The sequence below is a fragment of the Mizuhopecten yessoensis genome, unplaced genomic scaffold (assembly GCF_002113885.1).
Source record: "Mizuhopecten yessoensis strain PY_sf001 unplaced genomic scaffold, ASM211388v2 scaffold716343, whole genome shotgun sequence".
In the NCBI taxonomy this organism is placed as follows: Eukaryota; Metazoa; Mollusca; class Bivalvia; order Pectinida; family Pectinidae; genus Mizuhopecten; species Mizuhopecten yessoensis.
In genome coordinates, this window is record NW_018480069.1 from 841,914 (window position 1) to 866,239 (window position 24,326).

General features: G+C 34.8%; 1 protein-coding gene across 3 annotated transcripts in view; it reads left to right on the top strand.

Moving 5' to 3' along the window:
• LOC110443382 (large neutral amino acids transporter small subunit 2-like) overlaps positions 1-24,326 on the top strand; it is a 46,916-nt gene that overhangs the window by 21,982 nt on the left and 608 nt on the right. For all 3 annotated transcript variants that reach the window (XM_021487563.1, XM_021487564.1, XM_021487565.1), the window contains exons 4-10: positions 3,136-3,180; positions 9,227-9,350; positions 9,945-10,048; positions 11,892-11,988; positions 12,907-13,059; positions 15,366-15,543; positions 16,958-24,174. In XM_021487563.1, coding sequence (XP_021343238.1) covers positions 3,136-3,180; positions 9,227-9,350; positions 9,945-10,048; positions 11,892-11,988; positions 12,907-13,059; positions 15,366-15,543; positions 16,958-17,022 — 766 coding nt within the window. In that variant the 3' untranslated portion in view covers positions 17,023-24,174. The remainder of the gene's footprint in view (positions 1-3,135; positions 3,181-9,226; positions 9,351-9,944; positions 10,049-11,891; positions 11,989-12,906; positions 13,060-15,365; positions 15,544-16,957; positions 24,175-24,326) is intronic.

Sequence of the window (24,326 nt, forward strand, 5' to 3'; positions counted from 1 at the left end):
TGTCTAATCCATTATACAGACATACAGTCGGGGCCACAATCAGAGGTCAAAGTTTACCATTTAAAATCATCTGCAGGTCATTAGTCAACTTAAATTTTTAACTTAAAATTCCTCTTGCTATTAGCACGGTGTAGTTAAAGTATTTCTTGTCTAAGAAAGCTTTATAAAACGTGGCTTAAAGGACAATCTTTCCGACACCAGATCAGAAGACCCATAGAACTACATGGATACCTAAATCCTAGCTACCAGCTGGCCATGACGAATACAATAACTCGCCTTTCTAACATTACTCTGTATCTTGTTCCCTGTTACGCGGTCCCTGATGTATCAGGATTCTGAGGTATAAACATCACAGAAAAGATGGCAACATATGCTTCACGACTTGTGTAAACAAGGGTGACCCTTGGTTTTAGCTACCATACTCCACACTATCTACAACAATTCTAATTTCAATATTAAAAAAGGCTGGAATCCTTAAGGTTTGGTGTATGTAATTTCATTCTACAAGATGGTGCTCTTCTTTTTGTCTGAACACATATCATGCTACACTATAGCTATATATAGGCTACTGTATACAGTGTACATGCATTGTAAATGAAAATGCTTTTGTGTTGCCTGTGAAGAGCAGGTAACTTATCATGATCACACTGTGGACGTCCACACATGTACAAAAGTTAATGTGTGGTAACTCCGAAAGTTACTTGATTTTCATAAAGATAAACTTCTTTCCAATGAGTTAGTATCATTTAGTGTATACCTGGAAGATTTGCTTTGGACCCAGATCTGAAATTCAATTTGGCCACCAGTTGGCCATCTTGGATTTTGACACCTTAAATGGATTCCATGCAATAACCCTCTAATGAATGCTTCCATTTTTTTTTTGACACTTGCATATACTTAAAGTTTCAATTACCAGCTTAGGTTTAATATATATATATTTTATATATATGTAGATCTATACTTTAATATGGCTGACAGTGGCAATCTTGGATTTTGACACAATGAATAGTGTTTGTGTGATATTTCTTAAAAGATTACCTTTTTCTCTCTCATCTAAACAGTTGTATGAAAACATCCATTGAACTGTTGAGGGAAAATGTCAAAGATAATTTGGGCAAATATAGGATGAGCCCCTTTTCTTGGTAGTTTTCTTTCGTGTTTTTATGTTTTTATGCTACAAACTTCAATGTTCTTTATTCTATAGGCCTTACTGATGTAACTTTTTACGTGTCTTGAGGGCCCACTTGACCTTAAGGAGTCTGTCCTTTGCAACCTCTCATTTAGAAAATAAATAGTTAAGGCTAACAGGTATTACAGTGTCAGGATTATGATGCAGGATATAATCAGGCATAAATCAGCAGCAGCAACAACTTCCAGATGTTAGTTAACGTTTCTGACAGTTAATGACAGCAAAATGTATTAACCGCTATCTGAGTTGATGATCTGGTGATAATGAACCAAAAGGAGATTATCACGTTGGATATGGACCTCCTCCCTGGTCAGTATCCTGATTCATGCAGTTACATGTACATCTTGTAATTACCTCAGTATTATATATCTATATTGGATACTGAAAAGAACAATAAGGCTTGATGAGGGACAACATGTGGGGATGGAAGGAAGGGACAACATGTGGGGATGGAGGGGAGGGACAACATGTGGGGATGGAAGGGAGGGACAACATGTGGGGATGGAGGGGAGGGACAATATGTTGGGATGGAAGGGAGGGACAACATGTGGGGATGGAAGGGAGGGACAACATGTGGGGATGGAAGGGAGGGACAACATGTGGGGATGGAGGGGAGGGACAACATGTGGGGATGGAAGGGAGGGACAACATGTGGGGATGGAGGGGAGGGACAATATGTTGGGATGGAAGGGAGGGACAACATGTGGGGATGGAAGGGAGGGACAACATGTGGGGATGGAAGGGAGGGACAACATGTGGGGATGGAGGGGAGGGACAACATGTGGGGATGGAGGGGAGGGACAACATGTGGGGATGGAAGGGAGGGACAACATGTGGGGATGGAGGGGAGGGACAACATGTGGGAATGGAGGGGAGGGACAACATGTGGGTATGGAAGGGAGGGACAACATGCTGTCACTGCAGTGGTCAGCAGGATAAATGTTATGGCTATTATACACACGGGCTGTTACATTGTGATCTTTTTTCGAAAAATATAATTGCCAGATGTGCAAGTTGGAGTTACGAATGTATATACATGTGAATACGCCTTCCACTTTGAATAGAAATGTTTCAAAACTATTTAAAAGTTGAACAATAGGTATATTTCATGAAAAGATGTTACCATATATGATGCATCAATATATTCAATATTTTCATACTATAAAGCACTGAATGCTGCACTGCTCACTGTTTTTGTTATAAGACCTGCAGTCTGCTGCCATTTAAATTGAAAAACAATCTGTATTGAAAACTATGAGAGCACCGGGATGTCTGATGATAGCTTCAGTGTATACTTCGTTAGAGACCCTTCTGTCGGTGAAATTGTAGTTGAGGTTAATATTTAATTTTGTGTCTAATTTGATACCAGCAATTTTGTCTATGTACCAATACATAAAATGATAATTCTATGAATGTTACTTTTAATTATTTTTAGTTGTTAACTTACCATTGATTGTTGATATATTTATTTTCTTGGTGTGAATAAACAAGTTTATTATCTTTGACAGTTTTGAGTAAAAACAATTTATTCAACTTCTGCTGCTGCTTATACATTTTATATTCACTAATAATGTAACACTTCTACTTGTTCATAGTCCCTACTACCAGGGTTTATACAAATGTAGCATCATAACAAGATTTTGATTAATAACTATAACAGATTTTGTAAATACATGTATATGTAATTTCTATTATTTTTAATTAAAACAAAAGTAAGTTAAATGTCTACCTACATTTATCGTACGATCTTGACAGATTTCATATGACGTTTGTTGGATAGTAAATTGATTTTGGTATTGTTTTTAGTACACTGTGATGCGGCGAAAAAAATCTTTCCCTGCTTAAAATCCAATCTCCCTACTTAAAAACACAAATCTCACTACTTTTTGTTCCGAAGGAATCGCATGTATTTGTATATTATATCATTGTTTTGTATGTTTATCCAGGAACTACCTGAACTTTGTCACAGAGGAAATCAAGGACCCTTACAAGTGAGTTTAGTCAGGTCCATATAGCACTACCCTATAGTCACATAATCCGAGGTATATATTTTATTATATTGTGTCTAGATTGTTTAATAACCATACATAATCATGGCATGCATTTGTTATCTTCCTTGTCCTATCAAGCTGACTGATTTTAAGTGGATTTTGCTTGAAGCGATTCATTAGCCAAAGATTCATTCTAGATCTGAAGGATATATATGTACATGTAGAACAAATTCATAGAGTAACAGCTATAAGGATAAATCTTTAAATGATTGGATATTTTTCCATGGAAAATACAGTAGTAGTTTGTTTCTCTAAATATCATGTTGTTTAATATCACATTGGTAAATATCATCTTGTTTAATATCACACTGGTTAATATCATTTTGTTTAATATCACACTGGTAAATATCATGTGGTTTAATATCACACTGGTTAATATCATGATGTTTAATATTACACTGATTAATATCATGTATTTCTGAACAATTTGTTTCTCTCTTTATATAAATGTGGTATGTTGCTTTACCTTATTTGACTTCTATTCAAATCATGGTCTTTGACCAGTTTCCCAACACCTTTACTGTGAAGAGCATGTACAATTGCTGTAAAAATCTTACTTAAGTGGACTAAAATTTTAGCATATTATCAAATTATAACAGGTTAGTGAATTGAGGAATTGTCAAAAGATGTTATAAAAAACTATATATGAAAACTTTAATTGGCATAATCATAATTAAGCACAATACTTCAGTCGTGAAAAGTGTGGAAACAAAAATACTGCTAAAATATGTAGGCACACAGTACTTTACATGGCTAGAAATGCGTGAAAACTTTTGTGACTGTTCTTTCTGCCCTGAGTGTCCATTTTCATAAATCAGCTTTGTGTGAAGCAGCTGTTGATATTTTTTCATTGACTACCAGATTTTAATGATACTTAAACACTGAGTTTTCATAGAAAAAAAAAAAAAATGTTTTTGATGATTTATCAGATCACTCTTGATCACATTTCCCCTGACAAATATGTATATTATGAAAAATTTACTGTCATTATGCAAAATGTCTAATAATGTGTAAATAATTGCAAATCACTTGTAATTTCATCTGTCCGTCAATGTCAGATTATAGGCTAAACACGTTTTCGAAGCCTAGAACGTTAACAGCCTTAAGCACTTGATGGTCTCATTTGTACAGAGCAAATAAACCTCATCTAATACTTTTGTTCAAATAAGGCCAATTGAATTGGCACGACAGTTTTACTTTGGCAAAGATTTATTGCAAATCATGAAGTTGTCGTTATCAATGGCCGCTGCTTGGCAAGATTGTTTTAATTTGGGGACAGTATGTGCTTATTGATGTGACTAATACCATTTAACAGCTGCCTGCCTCACTCGAAAGCTTCATTACAGACTCGCAAAAAGTACGAGAAATAGATGATCAAATTGATTTCCGTTAAGACAAATGTGTTGGGTGTATAATTTTCCCATTTATTTCTGTTTGAGTGATGTACTTCGGACTTCAGTGTTCCTGGGTCAGATTACAAAAATCTTTCTTGAAAATTGTATTTCTTGTTTGCTGTATCTGCAATTTATTTTCACTTACCAGGTCAGAAATGTATGAAGAGTTTGCCATCATATGTACATTTTTTCTATTCAACATTTGCCAAAAATAAACTTTATAACAGTAAACTATTTAAGGATTTAAGTTAAGATGTTTGAAAATTTTGAAAATATGAAACCTAACAAATTCCAAATATATTCCATGATCTGTGATTTTATACCTTCATTTACAAAATTGCTAAAAAATTGCGAAACCACAAAGAAAAATTAATATGGTTGTATCATTTTGGAGTGGTTATTTTTTTGGTTTCTGACATATCATACATGAGCTATTTAACAAGGGATAACAAGTTAATCATAATTCAGTTGATTCCATTCAGGATTTCCTGTCAAAGTTACGATTTGAGATAGTGTTCTGTTTGAACCCCAATGTAATGACTTTATCATTGCAGGGATCAATCTAGGTTTAAGGGGATCTACCCTTTTTCAGATTTGGGAGAAATTAGAATTTTGATACAAGGCTCTAGCGTTATGAAGGTAAAAGATAAATGTTTTGTCCGACATACATGTGTGCAGTATATATTGAATTTGTAGAACTTTTGTTTAATTTATGTTTTTGTTTTGAAATGTATATATGCAGTATTATGTATTTTAATTGTTGAACTTTAAAAGAAAACATGGGGGAAATATTTTGACGAAAATTACTATTTTCTTGTTGAAAAAGGGGAATTTTGAAGCACACGGGGAATTTGAAAGGACGGTAATTTTTCTTCTGTAGGGGAAACTACCCATAAAGGATAGCGAATCAAGTCTAGATTGATCACATGTATAAATTCTTGTCCGTCATACCGTATGTGCCTTAACAACAGTATAAATAACAGAGTTGGTATATTTACCTGGAGTGTTTACAATAAATCTGTTTTATACCCCCGTCAAATTTGGCCAGCGTAAACTTTTGTTTGTCCGGCAATCTCCTCCTACATTTTTCGACCGATCTCTTTGAAACTTGGTAAACATTTTAATCATGATATAAAGTTGTGTCTCCTGATTCAACAATTTTTCCAAAAGTTATTGCCCTTTGTTCATTTCAGTATTTGATTTTTTGTCCGGAGATCTCCTCCTACATTTTTTGACTGATCTCTTTGAAACTTAATAGGCTAAATTATCATGATATGTTGTTGTGTTTCCTTTAAAAGAATTATGATTCAACAATATTTGCAAAAGTTGTTGCCCTTTGTTTATTTCAGTATTTGATTTTTGACCGGCAATCCCCTCCTACATTTTTCAACGGATCTCTTTGAAACTTGGTATACTTTATAATCAAGATATGAAGTTGTGGCTCCCTTAAAAGAATTTTGATGCAACGATTTTTGCAAAAGTGATGGCCTTTTGTTCATTTCAGTTATTTGATTTTTTTGTCCGGAGATTTTCTCCTAATTTTTTAATAGCATGTCAGCCAACCACTCTTAGAATGTTGTAGATCTTTTTTCAATGTAAGAAAGTATATACCACTATTAGGCATTCGACAGGCGTATTTTGTTCCGCCCCGCGGTACTCTTGTTAGATTAGTGGTTGATAAACTTTCAAAATAATTCATTACTGTAATACTTGTGAGGTACAATCTGTTCAGCTTAGATTTAGTAGATCATGATCAGGGAACATCTGTCAGCTTGTCAGTTTTTAAAACTTCATATGGTACATAAAACATAGATTAAACTTTCGGAAAATAATTATCAGTTTATTTATGTGATATATATATATGTCAGTATGTTTTTTATGTTCTGTCGGGGGCATTATATATACAGCTTTATTCATGAACCTGGTTTCAGGAATGAGACATCATTTTTCAAGTTACTGTGATATTTATTTTCCTTAATTGGCTCGTTAATCAGTTGGGAAAGTGTTGGTCATGACCTGGGATATTGTGATTGGTGAATATAATCAGGTTATTATGATTTTATTGGTGATCAATTAATAATTGGATTACGTTATATTAACTCATTCCTCGTTTCCAAGGTATATGTTCGCTGGCAGTCATTTTAATCTCAATGGAAGTTTTCCACGTTAAAACTAACCACATCTTGATGTTCAAATGTAATAAAATTAATGGCCACCATAGCTGGTACATTTATCTTACTCTCCATACCTAGTACATTTATCTTACTCTCCATACTTAGTACATTATCTTACTCTCCATACCTTGTACATTATCTTACTCTCCATGCCTTGTACATTTATCTTACTCTCCGTACCTAGCACATTATCTTACTCTCCATACCTAGTACATTATCTTTCTCTCCATACCTAGTACATTATCTTACTCTCGTACCTAGTACATTTATCTTACTCTCCATACCTTGTACATTGATCTTACTCTCCATACCTAGTACATTATCTTTCTCTCCATACCTAGTACATTATCTTACTCTCGTACCTAGTACATTTATCTTACTCTCCATACTTAGTACATTATCTTACTCTCCATACCTTGTACATTATCTTACTATCCATACCTTGTACATTTATCTTACTCTCCATACCCAGTACATTTATCTTACTCTCCATAGCTAGTACATTTATCTTACTCTCCATACCTAGTACATTATCTTTCTCTCCATACCTAGTACATTATCTTACTCTCCATACCTTATACATTTATCTTACTCTCCATACCTTGTACATTGATCTTACTCTCCATACCTAGTACATTATCTTACTCTCGTACCTAGTACATTTATCTTACTCTCCATACCTTGTACATTTATCTTACTCTCCGTACCTAGTACATTTATCTTACTCTCCATACCTAGTACATTATCTTTCTCTCCATACCTAGTACATTATCTTACTCTCCATACCTGGTACATTTATCTTACTCTCCATACCTTGTACATTTATCTTACTCTCCGTACCTAGTACATTATCTTACTCTCCATACCTAGTACATTATCTTACTCTCCATACCTAGTACATTTATCTTACTCTCCATAGCTAGTACATTTATCTTACTATCCATACCTTGTACATGTATCTTACCCTCCATACCTTGTACATTATCTTACTCTCCATACCTAGTACATTTATCTTTCTCTCCATACCTAGTACATTTATCTTACCCTCCATACCAAGTTCATTTATCTTACTAGTACATTATCTTACTCTCGTACCTAGTACATTTATCTTACCCTCCATAGCTAGTACATTTATCTTCCTCTCCATACCTAGTACATTTATCTTCCTCTCCATAGCTAGTACATTTATCTTCCTCTCCATACCTAGTACATTTAACTTACTCTCCATACCTTGTACACTTATCTTACTCTCCGTACCTAGTACATTATCTTACTCTCCATACCTTGTACATTTATCTTACTCTCCGTACCTAGTACATTTATCTTACTCTCCATAGCTAGTACATTTATCTTACTCTCCATACCAAGTTCATTTATCTTACTCTCCATAGCTAGTACATTTATCTTACTCTCCATACATACAAAACTTTCATGATTCTCAAATAACACAATTCATTTTCCAGACACATATTATTATGTAATTAAAAACAGGATTCTAGGACCAACATTTTTATTTCAAACTTTTGTTACTTGATAAATATATTCCACTCACTTGCATAGCCTTTATATTATTGTTACCATGGTAGTGTATATTGGTATACATTACCGTAATAGCGTAATATTTCGTTGGGGGTTGAATTTTGTTTATTTCGTGGTTTGATAAAAGCCTTGAATTATAATCCCAACAAAATTTTAAACACAAGAAATATAACCTGAACGAAATTATTAATAATATTTGTAACACAGTTATTATTACACATTTTGTGTATATCGCTCTTTGTTTATGTTTATTTGACTGATACCCATCGAGAAAGTAAACCTCACCCCATCTAGCTTGCCTGTACTATATTTACCTGCACTGTCAATTCAATCTTCTCACTTACCAGAAAAAAATACAGGTTTTCAAATATTGATTCCACGAAATATAATCCCAACGAATCTACCCATATACAAAAGCAGTTACAGGATAGTTACAGGATAGTTACAGGTTAGTTACAGGATAGTTACAAGATAGTTACAATCGGTTACATACAGTTTCTATAAAGTACAGGATCACAACCAGTGTAGTTCATTGTTTGTATTTACATTTTTAGAAATATTCATATAAAGAAATAGAAACACTCATCAGAAATTACCTTTGCATTTGTTTAATCAACTGATTCAGGGTGGTGAAAGTGAACATGGTGCCATTAAAATGTTATGCTGGACACTTCTGTTTTTGCTCTTTGGTGCTATGATTTCTCTAAGAGTGTGGTTGCTTCATGTATAATTTCATATAAGGCAAATACAGTTAAAACATTCATAAGTATTTAAATGTATGCTTCAAAGTTTTAGATATCCTGTATATTGTTAGAATACCTTCATAATGACAATCAGAGTTTAGCAGACAATACCATATTTTACTTTCTTCCATCCCAGAAATTTGCCGCGAGCTATCGGTATCTCACTGCCGTTGGTGACCGTCATCTACGTCCTGGCCAACATAGCGTACTTTGCTGTTCTCACCCCCCTGGAAATGTTAAGGTCCGACGCTATAGCCGTGGTGAGTACATTCCGATACAATCCATCTTAGACAAGTTTTTTTGTTGTTTTATATATAGCAATGTCAAGGTCACATGTTATAGGTCAAGGTCACATTCCTAACCCTATGGTACTTGGAGTAATTAATGACACATATATTGTGCTATCTGTCAATGTCAGCATCTTGGTCAGTCACTGTTCAGCTCTCCAGGTTTTAATCATTAGTATCCTGCAGTCAATGTTAGGTCGTTGGTTGCTACTGAAGTAAGATCCTTTGTTCTTATAATTGTACTATTATGTATTTTTTTCAATTTCATTAACTTGTACAAACTGAAATGTAGAACCATAAGGTGTTATGGTTAATGGACCCTTATGACAACAACACCAGTGTAGGTATTTAGCGTTTTAGTTCAGAAAGACATATTAGGGGCTCTGGATGAGCTGCAACATTGTCCATCCTATTTATATATATATAGGAACGGTGTCAATGAAATAGCAGATCTTCCGTTGAGATAAATTGGTCATCTGCAGTAAAAAAAAAAGTCGAACTAGAAGATTTCTATGAAGTTTATGTAACTTATTCTATTAAACCCGTTTTTGCTGGTTTCCATTGTAGACATTTGCTGATCGGACCTTAGGTGTAATGGCCTGGACGATGCCTGTATTTGTAGCCTGCTCAACGTTTGGTGGTCTTAATGGGGCCATCTTTACCTCCGCCAGGTAACAATTATCTCCGGTTTAACCACTGTATATTTACAGCTACCTGACTTTGTGTCCAGCCTCATGCTGAGTCATTTAATATGTACTTTGTTACTTTTAGAGGTTTATAGCCTGCATTCAATAACAACCTCTATTTAACCCAGATTTAGTTGATTCATGTGACTGCACTCTGGGAATTTTGACAAAATTTTGATAAATATTATACTTCTTACCCTGACCCCAGTATTTGTAGATTGTAAATGTGAATGGGATTGTTGCCTTCACAGCTTCCTCACAGCTTGTAGCTATTGTTATAGCTCGACTGCCCGACCTAAGTCAGAGTACTGTATTGTTATGGTGACAGCCGGTGTAAATATCATGTGAAATGGTAACATTCCTTGGTTATGACCTTCTATATTATATACTCGGGTAGCTGTGCAGCTTGAAATAAGTGTACCTCGTTAATTTTGGATATGTGGTTACATGGTCATCACTCATTGCAATGTGACAAGAAACTGTATTTTCAGAAAGGCAAAACTGGTGGCATTTTCCCAACTTTTTCAGTCTTAATTAATTCACAAAATATTCAGTTGTACATGCTTTGGTTGAGTGGGTGAAAAAAGGTAATCCAAGTCATTCCCATTCTGTTACACTTTTATGAAACTTGATAAATCTCATTAACAAAAACCATTTGTGTGCTATCTTCAAATGAATTTATCTGGGTACTGTGTTTAATTTCTATGACCAATGTAAGTGGCTCTTAGCTGACTGAGTTTCTGATATCTGCCAGTGCACAAAGGTACCTCTCAAGCTACTAGTCCTCTTCAACTAGAGTTAAACATAATCTTCATTTCACATCTGTTGAAATCAGCAGCAATAGGTTTGTCAATGGCCGTCCTAATATAAGGAATAATGCATAGGATTTATTAATACTAGCACATTTAATTCTAGCGCTCAAGACCACCTAGCCAAGCTATGTTGAGACATCAAATATCTACTTCAAAGGGATAATTTAGTGAAACAAGTTTTTTTTATAACGTTGTCACAAAATTCTTCATGATAATGTAGTTTGATACCCCTAAAGAACAATTTATGTCGAGAAATTGACAAGAGACAATGTTTTCTTCGCATTTTGAATCAGTAACGGAGAAATCCTTAACTGTACAGCGACGGTTTAGCGGCTGCAGTAGCTAACAAAAAGGTCTTTCCCACCGAGGAGAGAAGGTAACTCCTCGCTGTATTCACCTAGCCTCTCTGGAATACAATGCAAGTACATGCATTTATTCTGAATCAAAATCATCTTCCAACATCATCTTAATCTCAAACATCGTTATGAATGATCGATTGAGCTATTGATGTCGTACTTTATGCAGTTTGAAATTCTCCCTGCGGCACCCTCTCTAATTGCTCTTTCAACTCCAAATATGAATAGAAATATCTGATTGGAGGTATAAATTATGATACTTATAATTCTTACTTGTGATACATTGTGTAAATTCAAGAATGCGTTGTGTGTGAACTCAGACTCGTAACTGGCACTGTTGTTGTCGGTCGACAGCGTAGTGCTGTACTTGTTTACTTCTCACTGAAAGACCTCGATATTGAACTATTTCTGTCGTAGCTATTTTTATCACAGGCTTTCCCAAAAGATGAAACTGACCAGACTGGACGTTGGCGTCAGGTCATGCCATTATCAACTACGAAAAGTGTCGTTAGGAGATATATATTTTCAGTATCAACTCGGTTTTCAGGTTGTCACTTGACTAAATAGCCCCTTTAAACTGTTGATATCTGTACTTGTATTAAACACCTTGTCAGTTAAGATTTTCAGGATACAATTTTCTTTTTCTAATTTTCTCCCCAGGTTATTTTTTGTTGGAGCCCGTCAAGGACATTTACCAGGTTTCCTAGCAACCATAAACTACAAATTTTTCACACCTCTGCCTTCACTGGTATTTGGGGTAGGTATCATACATGTTGGTTACCATTGCAAGCTTTGTCAGATTAATGACATTTCAGGTAAAAAAATGTGAGGAGATTCCAGACAATCATACTGTCATTAAATTGTCCTGACTTTTAATAATATTGGCATCACTCTGTCTTAGGAGGCGGTGGTGCCCTTCGGATCCCCACAAATGGTGTTCATGCGATAGAGTGATAAACACATCTACTTCAATAGGGTTCTTGTATTGATATGTGTCTAGTACTTAAACTTTTAGATAACTTTCATGCGAAAGATTATTTGATATTCTTTGTCCTCGGGATGACAGTTTTGAATCCATAAAGCATGCCATTTGGGTTTTGAATTCCTGGTTCTTAACACTAGATACAATGTATATAGATCAACATTTTCAGTATTTTAAGATTCTATTCTTAAGTTGCCTCCACTTGGAATTTTCTGCTGCTAGCTATGTCCCTGTAAGAAGAGCAAATACTCTAACTTGTATTTGCTCATTTACAAAACATGCCAGATTTTATATTAATGCAATATAATATGCACATTAATATTTTAAGGGTAAAAAATGTCTTATTTATTAAATCTGCAAGTTTATAACAGATTTAGAAACTAAAAAAGTTAACATTAACTCCATAATCTTTAAAAAGGACAATTGTAATTGTGTATTACTTGGATCCTAATTTTGGTTTATAAGTATCTTTAGTTCTTAAAATATATTCCTTTATGATATGATATCCTTCAGTGTAGTATCCCTTCTCCCTGTACACAAACAAATTTCACCAAGATGGCTGCTCAAATTTGCAATAAGATTGACAAAAGATCAAGAAAATAATGTAATAGACCAAATAATTCAACTCCATGTGTATGAATGTAATATTATATTTCCAGTTCCAAACAGGTTTATGAATGTTCTATTTTCCAGTGTATTATGTCTATCATCATGCTGTGCTGGGGGGACGATATGTACGCATTAATTAACTACGCCAGTTTTGTGGAGTCCTCCTTTATTGGAATTAGCATAGCGGGCATGTTGTACTTGAGGTACAAACACCCGGAATGGGAACGACCTATCAAGGTAAGGCTCTACAAACACCCTAACTGGGAACGACCTATCGGGGTAAGGCTCTCTTATGGTACATGTTGTACACGAGGTACAAACACCCTAACTGGGAACGACCTATCAGGGTAAGGCTCTCTTATGATACATGTTGTACACGAGGTACAAACACCCGGACTGGGAACAACCTTTCAAGGTAAGGATCTCTTATGATACATGTTGTACACGAGGTACAAACACCCTCACTGGGAACGACCTATCAGGGTAAGGCTCTCTTATGATACATGTTGTACAGGAGGTACAAACACCCGGACTGGGAACAACCTTTCAAGGTAAGGATCCCTTATGATACATGTTGTACACGAGGTACAAACACCCTCACTGGGAACGACCTATCAGGGTAAGGCTCTCTTATGATACATGTTGTACACGGGGTACAAACACCCTGACTGGGAACAACCTTTCAAGGTAAGGCTCTCTTATGATACATGTTGTACAGGAGGTACAAACACCCGGACTGGGAACAACCTTTCAAGGTAAGGATCTCTTATGATACATGTTGTAGACGAGGTACAAACACCCTCACTGGGAACGACCTATCAGGGTAAGGCTCTCTTATGATACATTTTGTACACGAGGTACAAACACCCTGACTGGGAACGACCTATCACGGAAAGGCTATCTTATGATACATGTTGTACACGAGGTACAAACACCCTGACTGGGAACGACCTATCACGGTAAGGCTATCTTATGCTACATGTTGTACACGAGGTACAAACACCCTTACTGGGAACAACCTATCAGGGTAAGGCTATCTTATGATACGTGTTGTACACGAGGTACAAACACCCTTACTGGGAACGACCTATCAGGGTAAGGCTCTACAAACACCCTGACTGGGAACGACCTTCAAGGTAAGGCTCTCTTATGATACATGTTGTACACGAGGTACAAACACCCTGACTGGGAACGACCTATCAAGGTAAGGCTCTACAAACACCCTGACTGGGAACGACCTATCAGGGTAAGGCTCTCTTATGATACATGTTGTACACGAGGTACAACCACCCTGACTGGGAACGACCTATCAAGGTAAGGCTCTCTTATGATACATGTTGTACACGAGGTACAAACACCCTGACTGGGAACGACCTATCAGGGTAAGGCTCTCTTATGATCCATATTGTACACGAGGTACAAACACCCTGACTGGGAACGACCTATCAGGGGAAGGCTCTCTTATGATACATGTTGTACACGAGGTACAACCACCCTGACTGGGAACGACCTATCAGGGTAAGGCTCTCTTATGATACATGTTGTACACGAGGTATAAACACCCTTACTGGGAACGACCTATCAGGGTAAGGCTCTCTTATGATACATGTTGTACTTGAGGTACAAACACCCAGACATGCTACACAAATCTCATTTTACTGGATTTTAACACAACTTCAGATTTATTATTGCATAGACATTTTTATTTGAATATTTTCGTTATTTAATCTGTTCATGTTGTGATGTTTGTCACGATTGTTTACTTTGCAATGTTCATTGATGGATATATTATGCATGCACCCGAATTAAATAGTTTATTTCAAACCACAAGGTTTTTTTAAGTTCTACAGGAATACTGTTGTAAACTATATAACTATTGAAATCCTAAAAGGCTTCATGTATCACAGTACAAAGGTTTCATCTTAAATTGAGGTAAAGCCAGATATGCGTCCTGTTAGGTAAACACATTTGAAACTTACACTGTATCTAATTTCAGAAGTTTATTTTAGTATAGCATTGTATTCGTTGACAGAATATTAAGTTACCAAGTGATGTGTCAGGAAACATTCTTCAAGTTTTAGTATTTCAAATAAAAGAAATTAGTGGATACAAAATAGTTTGAAACTGAAATCCAATATATTTTGGAAAAAAATAATCTCCCCTGCCTCTTGTTGACACTATAAAAGAGTCGCTGCATTCTTAGGTCACCTGTGCATGTGGTTGCCATTTGTCTGTCAGAAAAAAATCAAATTTTTGTGTTCTCAGAGAATGTCTTTGCTTAGTAGTTATCATAAGTATCTCTACTCCAGAATGTCAAGATGGGGCTAAGGATTTATGATCTAAAAGGGAGCTGAGTGATGGGGGTTGTTAGGGATCACAGAGTGCAAAACCTTCAGAAGACATCTCTCCAGATACATAGTGTTTAATATTGTGTATTATTTCACCTATTTATCCATAATGAGGTTCAAAATCTTCAAATGACATCTCTATGAATTACTCACAAAAACAGATCTCTAATTATCTATTCATATTTTTCCATTCAGGTGCATATATTCTTCCCCATTTTCTTCATGGCCATCTGTCTGTTTCTGTTCATCATGCCTCTAACGGCGAGCCCCACGGAGTGTTTTATGGGTCTGCTCATGGTTGCTACAGGGATTCCGGTGTACATCTTGGGAGTCATGTGGGAAAACAAACCAGAGGCCTTCAAAGTTTTAACAGGTCAGTATTAAATGTTATTTTGTTACTCTCATAGAATACAGATGGAAACTTATCCTTTGAATAAATAATATACTATGAAATATCCTAACTAAGGTAGGGGTCCAGATTCAAAAAAAAAAAGAAAAAAAAAAGAAAAAGAAAAAGTAGAACTACACCGCTTGGTTGGTTCCTGATTACCAGGTATCAGTCTGTTAAAGTCAGAAGAATGACATTGTAGAATAGCTTGGCTACTATTTAGTGTGTTGCCAATAGCGGTGATTATAGAGGAAGAACAGTTCTAATTGTCCATGGATACTTAACAAAATGATATGCATCCCTAGGTGGTAGGGATTGAAAATTGTACAAATGGTGGGGATCCCCACCCTATAACCATATATACAATTGCTGAGTGTAAAGAGAAGAATGCACTTATGCTTCCAGGATGGCCCTGGGGTCTGGCCCCACCCTTGGAGACATAGTCCCTGGGTCATAACTTTGAAACGGTTGAGATCCCCACCCCAAAACGTTTTATACAAAGTCTGGGCATAAAGAGACGAATGCAGTCATGATATTAGAATAAACCCTGGGGTCTGACCAAACCCCTTGAGACCTAATTTCTGAGTCACAGCTTTGAAACAGTTGAGATCCCCATCCTATAACCATATATACAATTGCTGAGTATAAAGAAAGAGACAAATGCACATATGCTTCCATGATGGCCCCTGGGTCTGCCCCACCCTTGGAGACTTAACCCATGGGGTCATAACTTCGAAACAGTTAAGATCCTCACCCCAAAACTATATATATAATTGATTGGCATAAAGAGACGAAAGCAGTCATGATATTAGAATTGACCCCGTGGTCTGCCCTACCACCCTTGCAGACTTAACCCCTGGGTCAGAACTTTGAAACAATTGAGATCCCCAACCCAAAACTATATATACAAACACTGGGAATAAAGAGGCGAATGCAGTCATGAAATTAGAATTGATCCTGGGGTCTGGCCACAACCCTAGGGACCTAGTTTTTGAGTCACAGCTTGAAAACAGTTGTGATCCCCACCCCATAACCATACATAAAACTGCAGAGCATGAAAAATCTTCAACAGATATGCTACAAGGATTGGTCTTGGGGTCTGGCCCATTCCCTTGGATCTTATTTGGAGAATATTTTGCTATGATTGCTTAGGTATCCAGGTGAGTGATACAGGCCCTCTGGGCCTCTTGTTCTTTTTAGCTCGCCAGAGGCTCGCTAAATTGAAAAATTCTTAGACTCGTTCATAAATCTCATATGAAATGGAAACTCATGGAAGATCCTATATGGATATGTAGAAGAAAGAAATATCAGGTAATGTTCAATAAAATGTATTTCTTTGAACATGGTAACTATATATATACTTGTATCTATTTATATGTTGTGTAACTTCCTATTTCAGAAAAGTTTACCAAATTCACCCAGAAACTGTGTTTGGGTGTGAGGGAAGAAATGAAAGAAGACTGAAGATACTTGCTTGATGCTGTGATTAGAATGGACAATAATAACACAGAATAGCCCTACGCTGACCAGATACTACAGAAGGACCACAATGACAAACAGCATTGTTCGACAGTGTTAGAACAATGAAACTACTCAAACTATATGCATGTCAAATATCAGTCTTATCACCTCAAAATCATTCCTACGCAGCCTAAATCATCGTAAGGCATTGATGTTGATCACTTTGACTTGTCATAATATATTGTGGTAGAAATTCACAACTCATGAAATTTGTTTATCATGTTTTGCAAACTCTCAATAGTTATTTTTCAGATTTGAAAAGAAAAAGAATTGCTAAAGCTCAATTTATTTTTTGAAAATTACCAATATTTTTCAGAACCTCATTATTCTACAATCTTTCATTATTGAAATTAAATGTATCCTCAAATTTTAGAAATTAAGGTTCAGGACCTGTTTAAGTCTCATTAAGTCCTGTACCTTTTAGTATATTAAACATATGTATTCTGTCAGTTTAACAGTCAAGTGGTTCACAATTTGACTGGGTTATTCTTGTAGATTTGAAGGCATAAGAATTATACAAGGTTGGCTCCAAATTATCTGTAAAACAAAGGGTGGAGAGAAGGGTGTCTTTGGCACAATCTGAATTTGGGGTTTTAATGTAGACTGTTAAATCTTGCGATAGAAAACTGATACAATTTGTGAAATCATTTTAGACTGGTAATTTGTATTCACAGTGAAAAAATAGCCAACAACTGATTTAAATAGAGAAGGTTTATGATGGTATAAAACCAACCGACAATATCCTAGCCTAATGTGATAATTGATGTCTCGCGGACCAAAATTCATTGGTTATCATTAGTGCGACACTTTTTCTCTTGGGTGATATGTGTTTTATGAATAGCTGTTCCAGCCAATCTCCTTCCATAGTTTTGATGAAGTGAATAATCGAGATCATTCAAAATCTTTGGGGTGCTAAGATAGTGTAATGTTGATGCTCAGGTGTTTTGAATTTGATTCAAACCCCAACACATGGCAGTTTAGATGTTGTTTGTAACTTAAAACTTTTTGATGCTGATATGTTTTAATTTAGTTTAAACTCTGACACATTAAGATTTGAATATCGTCTTAACTCCATAAACTTTTTTTTCTATGCTCTTGTGTTTTATTTTGGTTCTAACTTTTACATATCTGGATTTAAATGTTGTCCAATGCTTTGTGAAAGATTTTGATGATCAGTTATTTTAAAAATTTGGTTCAAACTCATACTTATCTAGATTTAAATTTTGACCGTTGATTTTAGAAATGTTTTGATGGTCATATATTTTTATTTGGTTTCAAACACATCAAGGTTTAATTGTCTAAATCTTTTGGAAATAATATGCAGTTTTATTATTAGTTTTCACATCACAGTACAATTCATTATGAATAGTTGGCAAGATCCCATTATAACTCAGCATTGACATCTGTGTTCTGACTTTGGCATCAACAATTAGATACAAGTGTTCAGATTGTTAATATCCTGAGTTAACAGATACGGTGTTATCCATGTTTAGATAAATATTTGTCCTACATTAGGTATACGTTGTTAAAATCTTTCTGGAAGTAGCATTATTCTTTATTTTATTAATCCTTTGATCTCTTTGTTATAAGTTTATCTCCAAACATGAAATTGTTTTTAAAATACTGTATCAAAGAAAGTGTTTGGACGTTATTTTATGCCAGCTGTTTTTCAGACTTTTGTATGATCAAATCTTTGTCATCTTTTATGGAGTTATTTGATTCTGTTGATTTGTAACCTTTCAATATATTTTGTCAATTTTTACCTCTGTCTATTACAGTCCTCTTTTGCTAGCACTGAGTTATCTGAATTGAAAATAGATATTCAAGTAAATCTGCTATGAGATGTGTTCATTTTGTACAAAACTTGTTGTGAGATGTTTTATTTAAAGATTGACAAGAAACGGTCAGTTCAGACCATTGTCCAAATTTAAGTCCATCTTTGTAGGACTCTGCTTTTACTGCCAGTTACGTTATTAAAAATCTGTAACTTAACATGTGTATGCTTTGTCTGCAGTCACATGCTTTGATTTATACAATACAATTTGATGTAATGAGCTGTAAATGAAATATTTTACTGGGCTTTCGTTTAACATACTGTTAGTTTTGTGTTAAGTGGAAAACCACAATATCCCTTTTAGTCTTGCTGGTATGGAAATTGTTGCTTACTTCCAGGGGAAAGTTCTCTGGTCTTTTTTGTCTTTTTATTGTTACCGAATGCTCATAATATAAAACAATCTTATATTCTGCTTTTTGTGGCCCATCACTTTCAGTTTTATCAAATATGTTGATAGTTATACAAAACAAAACTGTTACAGCTTCCTTTAATTATGTAGGATTATAAGTAAGTTATTGCGTTTGTTGCGTTTGTTGCGTTGTTATGTGCTAGATGTACATGTTTGAATCTCTGTAACAGTTAAAACACATTTTATCTGTTATATTCTATCATATTGTTTTGGTGAGAAGCCCATGCTTGAAATTTATCAACTCTTTATTCCCATTTAACCTTTTTACAAATTTTAAAGATGAGCCTTATCTGAAAATAATTCCTTTGATGATTACAAATTGAATCTTAATTATCTGTAAAAAACAATATTACAATTAATTTTAGTATTAGACAATTTTAATTTATAAAATTTTGTATGGTCTCCAACAGAATGAATTGCATATTTATTTTACTGTGTTCAGTAAAATTAGCATGTACATCGTGGTAAAGGGAGGTAACAACATTAACCCATTTTAGTAGCTAGTAATTCTGTTGTTAAAATAGATAATATATGTTAAGTGTGATATGGTAAAAAATTGAAATCTTGTGTCCTATATACATGTACTGATCTTGAAATCCTTTAACAAAGATATAATAAACATCTTGATCAATAAACAAAAAGTGATCTTTTGTAACAATTCTACAAAAGTGCTCCACTTTGGGTAAAATGAAAGATATAAACTTTATTTATTTTTCAACAATTATTTCAACTTATTTCAATCACTCTTGTTGGCCTGAATAATGGGGGGGGGGGGGTCTAAGTGTGGGAGGAAACTGGAAAACCCACGTGCTCGGAGGTGTTCATGACCCATACCTTTTCACGTCCGATCGGGGAATCGAACCCCAGTCGCCTTGGTGAAAGGCAAGTGCGCTATCCACTGCGCCACCCGACCACATACTTTAGGTACTTTCCAATTTGGGGTACTCTCACCCTATAGGTTTCCCAAACAACCACGCATTATGTTTATACAACCATAGAAAAATGATAAGCATAGTATAGGTTTTATGTAGATGATGCACAGGGTTATTATAGTACAAAATAACTTCATGCACTTGGGTATTAATCAATGTAATATGTACAGTAATTCATCTACCAGAGCTGGGTCAATATACATGTAACTTGCACTGCCCTAAAGGAAACTATTCATTTAGAAAATTTGACTCGGTAAATTTGCTTCCTTGTTAAAGAATATCATTCATAAAAACGTTTTTATATTTGTAATTTAAATATTGTACACCAGAGCTCATATTGGGTATTATTAATTGAAAGCAATAATTCTTTTAATCAATGTAAGTAGTAACACTGCCTTGTTCATAATTAATTTTATTCATCAAAAGCATTTGTTGTTATTTTTTTAAGGATGGGTATTAATATACATGCACTAAGAAATAATAGATTGATATAAATTCAACAAATATACTCTTTGACATTGACTTTTGTTCATTAACAATTTATTGGTGTTTTTACTTAAATATTATGCACAGGCTGATGTTATACTAGTGTAGATATTACCGACAATGACTAAGGAATTCTTTTTATTTAGCTTTCTTAATTTGCACTATTGTTATAGAATCTCACAGGTTATTCTCTAATTTGATTTGTATTGTTGTAAGTGTTGTTTGCAAAGTGTTTGACTATAGTTTTCTATGTTGCACAGTTAAAATGTGTTCTTCCTAACCTGACTCTTGCCAATCCACATGTGAACTTGTTCCTGTGTGTGGTACGGAGAGTTGTTAAATTTATTTGGATATATTTAACTGGTTACATTTGCTCTGTATTAATTATTGGAAAATGCTGTATTCCATTTTCTCCTGTAAACTACTGTTATTGATACTCCAAACCCTGTACAATAGCAAACCCTGTACAATAGCAAACCCTGTACAATAGCCTTTGTTGATGTACTAAAACTTCTACAGGTAAACATGACTATGAACTTCGTACTAAAACTTCTACAGGTAAACATGACTATGAACTTCAAGTTATTATTACTCATTATGAAGTAGTAGTTGTCTCCCTTGTTAAAGAATAAAAAAGTCTTCAATAAATTTTACTTTTATTAATTGATACCTTATTACCTCCGAGTTTGTTTTAAAAATGTGCTGGTTTACTGTACATAATAACCGTTCTGTAAAGTCATTGATTATATAAACCACAGGTTTTACTATAGATATTACTGTAATCTCTACAATCCACAGGTTTTACTGTAGATATTACTGTAATCTCTACAATGCTGACTAACATGACATTTTATATAGTAACCACTAACTACACTTACATTTAGGAATCTGTCAGCATCCCTTGTTATCATGGCCAATAAATTAAAAGTTCATTTGTTGTTGGTATCATAATTTTCTTTTATTATTGATATATTCATCAAATTATGTTTTTTGTATTTTTTACCAATTCATCTTTTCTGATGCTTGATGTGGAAAATCAGACCTAATCTGGTACATTCCAGTCTCTAACAAATATAATATCAAACTATAATGCTGTTTGATATACTGAACAAATTTCTATAAAGAACAAAGTGTATTAAATCTTATGTAAAATAACTTGGCCTTTTTGGACTTGGGCGTTAGAACGTTGTAATGAACATGAGGGAATTTAATAAAAAAAAAAAAATCATAACCCTTTTTGTCATCAGTTGCTTCTCGCTGATCAAATTTCGAAACAACTAACTGAAAATAATCAAAACAAAACAGCTTAAATATTTTAGCTTCATTTTACACAATGGTAACTTGACATTAGTATACGTCATTGTCGTTGTTTTGTCAAACATTAGTCAGGCTGAGTATATGAGAAGAAAATTTAAAAATGTGGCTTCATTTTGAGTCAAGTTTTGGATATAGAGAATAAATGTAGATATGTGATATACCATCGTCAGATACCCACACTCATCGTGGGATGAGTAAGTACCGAAGCGAAATCAACCGTGGGTATCCGACGATGGTGATATATATGTTTAAGTAAAACCACGCTTCATTCGATAATTGTACATTGTAAAGATTTAATACTTTGGATGTACGCTGCTATATTTGTGTATGTATAATATTCATGCAATCACCGATGCCAGTTTTTATATTTTCAGAAGTGGATGTCTTTCTGGAATGTAGTTTGTATTTTGTGTGAAACTTTCGTTTTTCATGTAAAATTATGTATTTACTTTAAAATGAAAAATCACTTGCGTATAGCTTGTTTACTTGTTAAGTTTTAATCAGACTAGAGTTGAGGAAGGTAGCAAATGATGATCATTACATTGGGGAACAACGTGTGGTTGATTGTAAGGAATCATTTCTACTATACAACCAGAAAGATAGGTTTCCGCTTATCTATATTAATGGTTGAAAGCATTGTGAAAATCGTAAGCTGACTGAAGCAAGTTGAGGATTTTTTACATCACTTATTTATTGCAGTGGAAGTAGTTGTATATATGTTTTAACACAAGTTTGCTGGTGGCAGCTGATAAACTTATATTTATTTAAGCAAAACAGTATAAAAACTTTGCCATACTGCCATGCATATTTTATCTACAAGTCGTTATAATTGTATATACACTGCTATGTTGCTCTCAGTATAAATATGGGTTATATATACATGATAAATACACATTTACTAGGGGACACTATTATACTCTTAAAATATGGAAATGCTCAATGTATTGTTATATATATGTTGTTTGTATTGTATCATTTCTAATCGTATGACTTGTTGACGTCCAGGATTTTAGTGGCTAGCCATACTCTGGCTCCAACCTGATCATACTGTATTATATATTAACTCACTATATTACACTTAGCTGGGTGGTTCAGATTCACCAAAGCACTGGTAACAACATCCTCTTACTTGTGTGTTCTATTTTTGTACATTACTAAACTCTGGGGACTTAACATTCCATTTTCGTCCTGACATGAGAACAGCTGATATTTTATATGGCCGGTCTGAATTTTCTTTGGCTCAAAGTTTCTCTTTTATAAAATTTTGGATATACAAAAAACCGCTAACTCAAGATAAGGAGATATTTTGGGCTAGAAAAGAAACTGTTTTACAGCCAGGTCGGCGTTACACTGTACTTTTAATTAATATTGAATGTAAATGTGTGATAGAACAATGATAATCTGTACTGAGTTAAGGAGAAGGAGTGTGATAATCTGTACTGAGTTAATGAGAAGGAGTGTGATAATCTGTACTGAGTTAAGGAGAAGGAGTGTGATAATCTGTACTGAGTTAAGGAGAATGCTAATCTGTACCGAGTTAATGAGAAGGTGTGTGATAATCTGTACTGGGTTAATGAGAAGGAGTGTGATAATCTGTACTGATTTAATGAGAAGGTGTGTGATAATCTGTACTGAGTTAAGGAGAAGGAGTGTGATAATCTGTACTGAGTTAAGGAGAATAGAACAATGCTAATATGTACTGAATTAAGGAGAAGGAGTGTGATAATCTGTACTGAGTTAAGGAGAATGCTAATCTATACTGAGTTAAGGAGAATGCTAATCTGTACTGAGTTGAGGAGAAGGAGTGTGATAATCTGTACTGAGTTAAGGAGAAGGAGTGTGATAATCTGAACTGAGTTAAGGAGAATGCTAATCTATACTGAGTTAAGGAGAATGCTAATCTGTACTGATTTAAGGAGAATGCTAATCTGTACTGAGTTAAGTAGAATGCTAATCTGTACTGAGTTAAGGAGAACGCTAATCTGTACTGAGTTAAGGAGAATGCTAATCTATACTGAGTTAAGGAGAATGCTAATCTGTACTGATTTAAGGAGAATGCTAATCTGTACTGAGTTAAGGAGAGGGAGTGTGATAATCTGTACTGAGTTAAGGAGAAGGTGTGTGATAATCTGTACTGAGTTAAGGAGAATAGAACAATGCTAATCTGTACTGAGTTGAGGAGAATGCTAATTTGTACTGAGTTAAGGAGAATGCTAATCTGTACTGAGTTAAGGAGAATGCTAATCTGAACTGAGTTAATGAAAAGGAG